At 38.7% G+C, this 9,239-nt stretch overlaps 1 protein-coding gene and 1 long non-coding RNA gene across 3 annotated transcripts; both read left to right on the top strand.

The window, feature by feature from the left end:
* The first annotated feature begins 1,844 nt into the window (after positions 1-1,844).
* On the top strand, positions 1,845-3,211 carry LOC133733316 (uncharacterized). The gene is made up of 2 exons (XR_009857619.1): positions 1,845-2,245; positions 3,168-3,211. It is a non-coding gene; the product is annotated as an uncharacterized LOC133733316 (long non-coding RNA).
* Positions 3,212-5,753: 2,542 nt separating this feature from the next.
* LOC133728842 (cation/H(+) antiporter 24) lies at positions 5,754-9,239 on the top strand. Of its 2 annotated transcripts, XM_062156268.1 has the most exons (4): positions 5,754-6,096; positions 6,170-6,977; positions 7,086-7,177; positions 7,839-9,239. In XM_062156268.1, the coding sequence occupies exons 1-4, from the start codon at positions 5,773-5,775 to the stop codon at positions 9,027-9,029; spliced, it is 2,415 nt and encodes an 804-aa protein (XP_062012252.1). In that variant the 5' UTR covers positions 5,754-5,772; the 3' UTR covers positions 9,030-9,239. The 2 variants fall into 2 exon arrangements, with proteins under 2 accessions (XP_062012252.1, XP_062012251.1); XM_062156267.1 differs by having other exon boundaries at positions 6,170-7,177.

The raw sequence follows: 9,239 nt of genomic DNA, 5'->3' as shown, positions 1-9,239 counted from the left end.
TGATCGTTTGATTCTGATAACGCTCCAGAATGGATTATGGATGTGTTACGATATGATTGTAGTCATCTCTATTGAGTTTATTCTATAAAGTTATTTCTTTGATTCAAAAAAAAAAAAAAATTAACATCGTGAAGATACATTGATTTTCAGGTTATTAACTCCATCCCAATTTTATTGTGAATTTTATATTTTATATTTTTATTTATATTGTTATTCCGACAAAACACTTTAGCGAGAAAACACTAATAAGAAAAACACAATTTTCATCACACTTTCACAAATACAAATTTCTTATGCTAATTTCTATCTCATCCATATCACTTTACCTTTTGAAATTTTTCGGACTTCAAAATAATTAGAATGAAAAAATTTCCGCCCAATTGAGCACTGTAATACCTATAAAGATCTTACTCTTACTAGCTAACTCTTCTTCTAGCTCCGCAAAAATAGGGGAGAACGAGGGTTTTGGAGAAAAACAAAAGTAGCGGTCTGGCCTGTCCAGCAGTGCCCTCTCACTGACGGTGGCTTTCAGCCTCATCGGCGCTTGAGGGGTGCGGCCGGACGGGTTGGTGATTGGTTTGCGATAGGTGGTTGTTGGATTCTGAGGCTGTTGTGGAACACTTTTCCTCTCTCTCAGATGGTTGCGATGGTTAATCGGGGCTTTGCTGCAGGTGCCAAGGGGCTCAACGCTGGCAGAGGACAACGTAGTAGATCTGGGTACCATATGTTGTCCGGCATGTGGTGGTGGGTTGGAACGATAATGATGGAGCTGCGAGGTTTGGCCTGCTTTTAGGGAAGGATTTCGGTAGAGGAGGTCGCCGGAATCAACCTTGCAAGCTTCAGACCTTTTGTGGCGGTGCCCGGAAAGCCGGAGTCAACTCTGACGGATATGAAAAAGGTTTGTAGTAGTCCTTTAAGTTTATTTATTAGGTTTTTAGTTTTTGGGTTTTGGTTAGGTCTAATAAGTCCCTCCTCAATTGAGCGAGGGTTTGGTTGTCTTGGATTCGTAGTTGTGCCATTGATATGGTGTCTTTCCCGAGGACGATTTGGTTCAATTCTAGTTTACTTTTGTTGTCAATTTGCCGACGAGCGATCCTTTACACGTGGTCTGGTACTTTTTGGACGCGGTGTTAAAGAGGACGACGTCTTCTTTGCTATTGACTACTGGGTATTATTGGGACTTTCGGGATATGTAGCATTGGAAATGGGTGTTTTGTGGTTAGAGTTTGGGCTCATTGGCCTGATGGTTTCTGTAACCGCAGTTTCTTGGGATCCCGTGTATGCTTTCTGGTTGATTGAATGAAGTATTTATCTTTTTCTCAAAAAAAAAAAAAAAAACCTATAAAGATCTCTATGTTTCTCCTTCTTATAAAACGAAAGATATAAAACGAGAGAAATCAATAATTTTTGAGTGACCATTAGTAGATCTCGATAAGCATTTTTGCTATCCCAACAAAAAATATAGTGATTCATTTGAGGTGATGGTACTAGCTAAGACTTGCCAAATTGCTACCTCCGTCAAAAAAAGAAAAAAAAAGGTTGAAGGCATAGATTGGGCAAAGTTGCAATAGTGGAGAAATCAAAGGCCATTTTGGATTTACAATATTATACCAAAAAATCTCAGTCCAATGTACGTCCATATATCCCACTTTCATCGATCGACTGCCGCCGTATAAATTCCCCGAGTAATTCGTAGTCGGCCGCGTATAAAGTGAGCAGCACATAAAGCAGTTTATGTTCAAAGCAAACAAATTAATGACAAAAGAAAAATCACATATTTACAATATACTAAAGAATAATTAAACCGTCCCTCCACACAAACTCCATGGTTTTACCAAGTCCAAGCCGTTCCCTGCAGCTAGAGAACCAGTGAAATAATTAATATATGTCCCTCTTCCCTCCTCCTATAAATACACCCTCTTTCCTTACTTTTCTAGCTCACCCACCATTTCAAATTCATACACTACTATACAGCTACCGATCTGTCAGCTGCTTGCTTAGGTTTAATTTTGATCTTGAAGGAGCTAGCCTTTGATTTTGTTTATATCAGAGTAGGGTAGAATCTGTAAAGCTCAGGAGGGATAGCGCCATGAAGAACAAAGGGTCTTAATTGTAATTTGTTATTCATTGGCGCTATCCATCCTGGGTTTCATCGCTTCTTCTTACTATCTCATTCTCATCGCAGCTGGTGCAGTATTCTCTCAACTCCTGGAAACCCGATCTAGCTTCGCTGTCTGCAGTTCAAGTAAATACTATACTACTTGTTTGCTTATTTAGTTGATTTGCAGTCTGATCTTTTACTTCAACACGTGTTCATGTTCTTCGGTCATCTTCATGACTAGCTAGCTATAAATTAAGCTGTGCGTTATTGAGTAAATTTATTCTCTCATTTCTCTGTAACTTTTAATGAAGGAAAGTGTAGTAGCTTTTGATTCTGAGATTCTTTGGATCATCTTTTTTCCGGGAAAAATGTTTGGGATTCTGGGATTAAGCTATTCTTTTTCGTGCTGGATGATTCTCAGTTCCATGGAATGATTGATTTTTAGCTGATATATAGCAGATTTAACTGTTAGTTAGTTTTCCTTCGAAATATTTGGAATATCATCTTATTGATTTATGTTTTTCGTTAGAAACCCTAGTGATCGATCTGTGGAGTAAACCTTGTAATTCAAAAATTGAAATTTAATAGTAGTGTGCTGAATATTTTCACTGAGGTTTAATTAATTCAACAACTTTAATTCTCTTTCGTCCCTATGTAACTTTACTGTTCTGCTTTAGCTATTGCTGGTTTATTTGTTCTTTCTTTAGGGGTTTGTCCCTTGTTACCCTTTTGGGTTGGTTGTTCTCTTTAGAACTTTGCTCTTGTTGTTTCCCAGTTTGTTTTTTGCTTTCTGGGCGTTCTCCTAACTAATTTTATCATTAACAAAAAGAAAAAAAGAAACTCTAATTTCTCTTTTGGAGTACTTTTCCAATGTTGGACCGATTATGCTTTTGGGGACTACGAACTAGCTTACTCTGATTCCTAAAACCCGAGTTAGCTAGTCATCTTCTACATAAGATCAAGCTAACCTTGTGAATCATGACGAGCTAGCTAGTGTTCGAGAATAGCTAGCAGGCTAGGGTTTCATGCTTTGATCGATGACTGAAACTTTTTGATGTTGTTGCAGGCTTCGCCGCTTTTTCAATAATGAAGTTTGGAGAGGTCAGTCACTGTGGACGTTGACTAGTTTCCAACCCCCTTCAGCTCACGGTCTCGTCAGTCATCGCTTTCTTTTCTAAAATTCTATTAACTTCCTCATTATCATCTTCATCATTCTCTCTCCCTTAACAGCCACTTATTATTATTTAAAAACGTCTATTTAATTTTTGGTCATTATTATGAGGTAGAATTAACCATCTCAGTCTCGAAGATGATGATGCCAATCGAAGTTTAGAGATGGGAAATTTAACAGATTAATGTAATGCGTCTCTCTGTTCTATACGCAATATGAGTCATCTGGTTGGCCATTACAGATTTACAAGCAACGGGTACAGCTGGGATGGATTGTTTTTGGGTCACGGAGAGAAACTTGATCTAACTTTAGGGTACAAAGTGTGTCTTGTTATTTGGGGACAAAGGAACCAACTTACCCGATAACTTATTTGAGATCCCCAACTATGGCATAGACAATGATGTTGAGATCTTCATCTTGGAAGAAGAAGATATGTATAATGTGCTTCAACAGCAACCCCCACCTATGTTTGCCTCTTTATAGTTCCCTTGCCTCGGCCTCTAAACTATGCATATGTTTATTTAACTTCCATGTGTATAGGGTGGCCCTAAAAATGTGCATTTGTTTTCATTTTCAAAGCGATATCCAATTTAATTGTAATCCGATATACCATTAGACAGTCATATATATATGCATACATCTAATGAAGTATACAAATTGCCTAAATTGAAAACATTCGTACGCATTTGAAAACATATCCTTAATTGCCTAAATTGAAGTGTAGACCAAAAATGCCATAGTAGAGATGAAAAATGTAATCAAAACTATATTGGATTGGATCAGTATTCAAACTTTAACATCTAACTCTAGGGTTGTAATAGCCACATTTTGTTAGGATCTCGCATACATAGACTTGACTTTCATCGTCACCATAAAATGTAATCCAATTGGCAATGGATGAAGTGGTCCAAATCCTTATAAACCCATAGGCAAGGTCCTATTTTTCCCATGTGGGATGTATATATTCTCAACACGCCCCCGCATGTGTGTCGAATTTTCAAGCCATACACGTGGACAACTTTGGGTGACGTGTGGCCGTTAGGCATGCACACGTGGGTAACCCGCTTTGATACCATGATAAAGTAATCTGAGGTTCACATCCAAAACCAATTGACAATGGATGGGGTGACCCAAACTCTTATAAACTCATACACAAGGTTCCATTTTTTCCATGTGGGATGTATATATTCTCAACACTCTAAATGGTAAAAGAGTAGAAACGAGAGTGGTGGTCCAATATAAAGAGCATATTGGAAGATGTACATAAAATAGAACATTAAACATGTCAGGTACTGAATTTCCTTCTTTAATTTTGTACCCTGACAATTCACAAATACAGCCATAACCTAATTTAATTCCTTGGATTCGTCTTCGCACGCGGGTTTGCCAGTATGTGAGACAGAGGCTTTATGACTATGATACTACGAGCCCTTCAATATGACAAAATGTTCGCTGGGAATTAATGGATGAACTTGTTATATATGCGCTTTATTCCATTCAAATGGACTGATTTCAAATGTAGAGATTTTAGTTAACTTAATTAGCCTGTGTAAACTACTCTTTCGACTATGTCAAGAATTGTGTTAGAAGAATAGAAAAAGAGGGAAAGATCATGTAGTGTATTCTCGTTGCAACAGTTTATCGATTAGGTTTTGAAAATTCTGTACTTATTCGGGAAAATATTAAAAAAAGGGGAGAAAAATTAAAAAAATAGAGAAAAAAATTAAAATAATAATAAAAATAGGAAATGAGGGGCATAATAGTCATTTCGGATCATTTTGGACTTGTTATATGAGAATTTGAGAGAATAAAGATTATTCAGTTTAATTTAAAAGGCGAGGGACCAAACTGTTTTTCAGAGAAAAGTACGAGGAGTAACAAGTATTTAATCCTTAATTTTTCGTAGAGATCACATGTACAGAATATAATAAAAAATAATAATTTTGGATCATGTGAACACGTATTTTGTTATGAAAAACAAAACAAAAGGAAGATTGCTGTTATCCCTCGATCAATCCCTTTACAACAATTTCAAATATATGGTGTGTATTTAGTGATATTACATACATTGCGTCTAATGTTTATCCAGTACATATAACCAATTAGACTTGTTACCCAATACAAATTATCAACCCTACATATCCAAAATCCAAAAATGATCTTAACTCTATTCTTTTTGCTCAAAGCAAAAAGACTTTATACGTAAGTTCTTCGCTGTATTGAAATTAATATTGTATTCATTTAAAGAAAAAAATATTGTGTTGGTTCTTACCGTCATCTTACATCAAGTTTTAGGGACAACGGTTATCGACAATTGTATCAGCAACCTCACAAAAAATTGAAAGAAACTATGAAAAGCGGTGAACCAAACAACAGATAGTGAACTCCATATGGACCAAATCCCCTTTTAACGCAAATCCACAACCCCCTTATAGCCTCCCTACTCTCTCTTTCTATCTTTCTCATTGCATGGTTAGGGTTGCAGGTCCTACTATTTTGCATGGTTAGGGAATTCCCACTGTACCGTCCCCCGGAGCCCCGCTCTTGGGACCAAAACTACTCTAGTGTATTTCAAGCCACGGTGAAAGCTCAGGCCGTCCCCGGCGGCAGCAAGCTTGGTTTCAACAATGTCTACCCCGCAGCTTTAATCAAATGCAGACCAGCTGCAGGGTCACATCCCTTGGCCTTATATATTGGTGAGAGCCCCTTGAAAAGTCCCTTCACACTCGTGTTGCTAGAGATTTTATTGGTCATCTTCGCCACTCGCATTGTTCGTTTTCTTCTCAAGCCTCTCAGACAACCTAGAATTGTCTCGGAAATCATTGTAAGTCGTCTCTTGAATATGTTATAAGTTTCTATGACTATCTTGATGAACTTAGTTTGTATCATTTCACTAGGGTGGTATATTCATCGGACCGTCGATATTAGGCCGGAGCAAGAAGTTTACCGCCGTTGTGTTCCCGGAAAATTCCCAATTTATACTTCGAAATATCGGATTAATGGGGTTCATGTATTTCATTTTTCTCTCCGGAGTGAAAATGGATTTCTCCGTGGTAGCAAAAACAAAGAAGAAACAGATTGCCATATCCATTCTTGGAGTGCTGGTCCCTATAATAATGGTAACAATTGTTGGATTGATTTTTCGCAAGTCAATGGACAAAGAGCTAGCAAAACTCTCAACAATCGGTGGGATTGCTGCGACTTTGGCCCTGCCATTGTTCCCTGTCCTCTACCCCATCCTAAAAGAGCTCAATCTCCTTAGCTCGGATATCGGACGGCTTGCACTGTCCATATCGGTGATTAGCGACGTGGTCGGTATCACCTTTATGGTTGTCTTCGAGGCAGCTAAGCAAGGGGAGGGGAAGCCCATAGCCATGTTGTGGTACGCGATTTCTTTGGTATTTATTCTGGCATTCACTGTGCTTGTGGTGAGAAAAGCAATGCAGAAAATTATTGATCACACCCCGGATGGTCAATCCGTTGACCAAGCTTATGTGGTGGGGATTTTGTTGCTGGTTTTGGTGATGGGCTTTTTCACGGACATGTTCGGTGTGGCCATTGCTAATGGGCCGTTTTGGTTGGGCCTAGCGATTCCAGATGGGCCCCCGCTCGGTTCGACACTGGTGGAGAGGAGTGAGACGTTAGTAATGGAGATTTTGATGCCATTTTCATTTGCTCTTATAGGTCTTTTCATTGATGTTCAAGGTATGATTATGATTGGTTGGGAGGGGATGGCACCATTGTTTGCTATGGTTGTAACTGGTTATGTGTCTAAATTCATAGCTACTTTTGCTACTTCTATGTTTTTTGAAGTGCCATTCCGAGATAGTGCTGTGCTTAGCCTTGTTATGAGCCTGAAAGGTCAAGTGGAGCTTATGCTTTTCACCCATTGGATGGACAAAAAGGTAAGAACCTTTACGCGACCGTAAATACGTTGGGGTGTTATAATTTACCCACTCTTTATATTTTCTTGATGGTTGGGAGTGGTAGACCGGCCAACTCTACACAATTGTAGATTAGCTTTCTGCATGTATGAGATTATCTACCGTTGTATAGAGTTGGTCAATTAATATATTAGTATACTCAACCATTGCCAAAAATCAGAGTTTTAATACACTAACTTACCTAATGAATACCCTTTAACTAGTTCCAACACTTACTGATCATATTGATGATAACATCTCTTTCCAAGTTTGTTCGTCAGCCAGAGATACTCTCAATGATATAGAATATACATGTAGTATATAACTATGAAGTGATCTGCGTAATGGTACTTATAAAGTTATAAGTTACCGTTTGTCTCGTAAATATTAGGATTTTATTATTATTATTATTATTATTATTATTATTTTTTCACCTAACTCCACCCTTTGATGTGGCTCAAACACATGTCCTTCCAAATAGGAAGGTATTGTCGCACCCCACCAAACACACTCACCCTGAATATGGATTTGAAAGTAAGAATGGGTTATCCTTTCTGTTTGCTTCAGAAAATGTGACCCCTAGTTCTATAACTTTTCCTCATCGAAACTAATCAGATGCCATCTCTTTTGCTTATGCATACAGATGGTACAGATACCAGGATTCACGATGGTTGTGCTACTAATAACAATAGTGACTGCATTAGCCACACCCTTGATCAGCATCCTCTATGATCCAACAAGGCCATATATGGTTCACAAAAGAAGAACAATCCAGAACACCCCAACCACAGACGCAGAACTTCGAATAGTTCTCGTCATATACGATGAAGATAGCACAGCTCCTCTCATCAATCTTCTTGAAGTCTCCAATCCAACAACAAGCACCCCGTTCTCGATCTTTGCTATTCGCCTCATCGAGCTTGTTGGCCGTGCTTCTCCTGTGTTTATAGACCATCAAAAGCAAGAAGACGAGGCTGAGTTGAAGTATGCAGTGTCTCAAAACATCCACAATGCCTTGAAATTGTATCAAGAAAGCAAAGGTGACTATGTCAAGCTCTTTAACTTCACAGCCATAGCACCAAACAAAACAATGTACCAAGACATTTGCGAGCTAGCACTTTTGAAAAGAGCCACACTTATGATCTTACCTTTTCACAAGGAATGTCTGGACACTCTTGGAGGTGCATTGACAGAAATGGTGACAAGTGGGATTAGAAGTGTCAACGCAAATGTTATAGCACATTCGCCTTGCTCGGTTGCTGTTCTAGTTGATAAGGGTCACCTCAGACATCCACTAATGGCATTCCGAAACTCCGAGCTACACTTTGTGGTGTTGTTTTTGGGTGGCGCTGACGCGAGGGAGGCTTTGTGTTTTGCTGATAGGATGGTTGGGAATCCTAACGTGTCGTTAACCGTGATTCGGTTTCTTTCATACAATTTCGAAGGGGATAATGAGATGGAGAAGAAAATGGATGATGGGGTTGTCACATGGTTTTGGGTTAAGAATGAGAGGAATGATAGGGTTTCTTATAGAGAGGTGGTAGTGAAGAATGGGGCAGAAACAGTAGGAGCAATTCGAGCTTTGAATTATGGGGAGGATAATACTTGTGATGTTTGGATTACGGGGAGGAAACAAGGGATCAATCCTGTTCTTCTGGAAGGGTTATCAAATTGGAGTGAGAATGAAGAATTGGGTATAATTGGGGACTTTGTTTCCTCTGATGATTTTGGTGGCACTGCTTCTGTTTTAGTTGTACAGCAGCAAATGTTGAGAGGTCAAGGGACAGGTAAAGCTGGAATGGAAAAGCTTACAGCTGGCCTAAATCTATGTTAGAGATGGTGAATGATATAATGGTAGTTATTCAAGTCCATGGTGTGTGTACAGTTTGCTATCTCAAGATTCAGATGATGAATAGAGTTTAGGGTTTAACTTCAGTGTGTATAGTGATTTTGTTCATATCTAATACTTCCATATGTAAATTATGTACTCATTTGTACGATTTTAACTTCAACCGAAAACATAAGCGACCATACATCCTCTTAA

The sequence above is a fragment of the Rosa rugosa genome, chromosome 2, assembly GCF_958449725.1.
Source record: "Rosa rugosa chromosome 2, drRosRugo1.1, whole genome shotgun sequence".
Taxonomy (NCBI): Eukaryota; Viridiplantae; Streptophyta; class Magnoliopsida; order Rosales; family Rosaceae; genus Rosa; species Rosa rugosa.
This window is presented reverse-complemented; position numbering and strand designations above follow the sequence as displayed.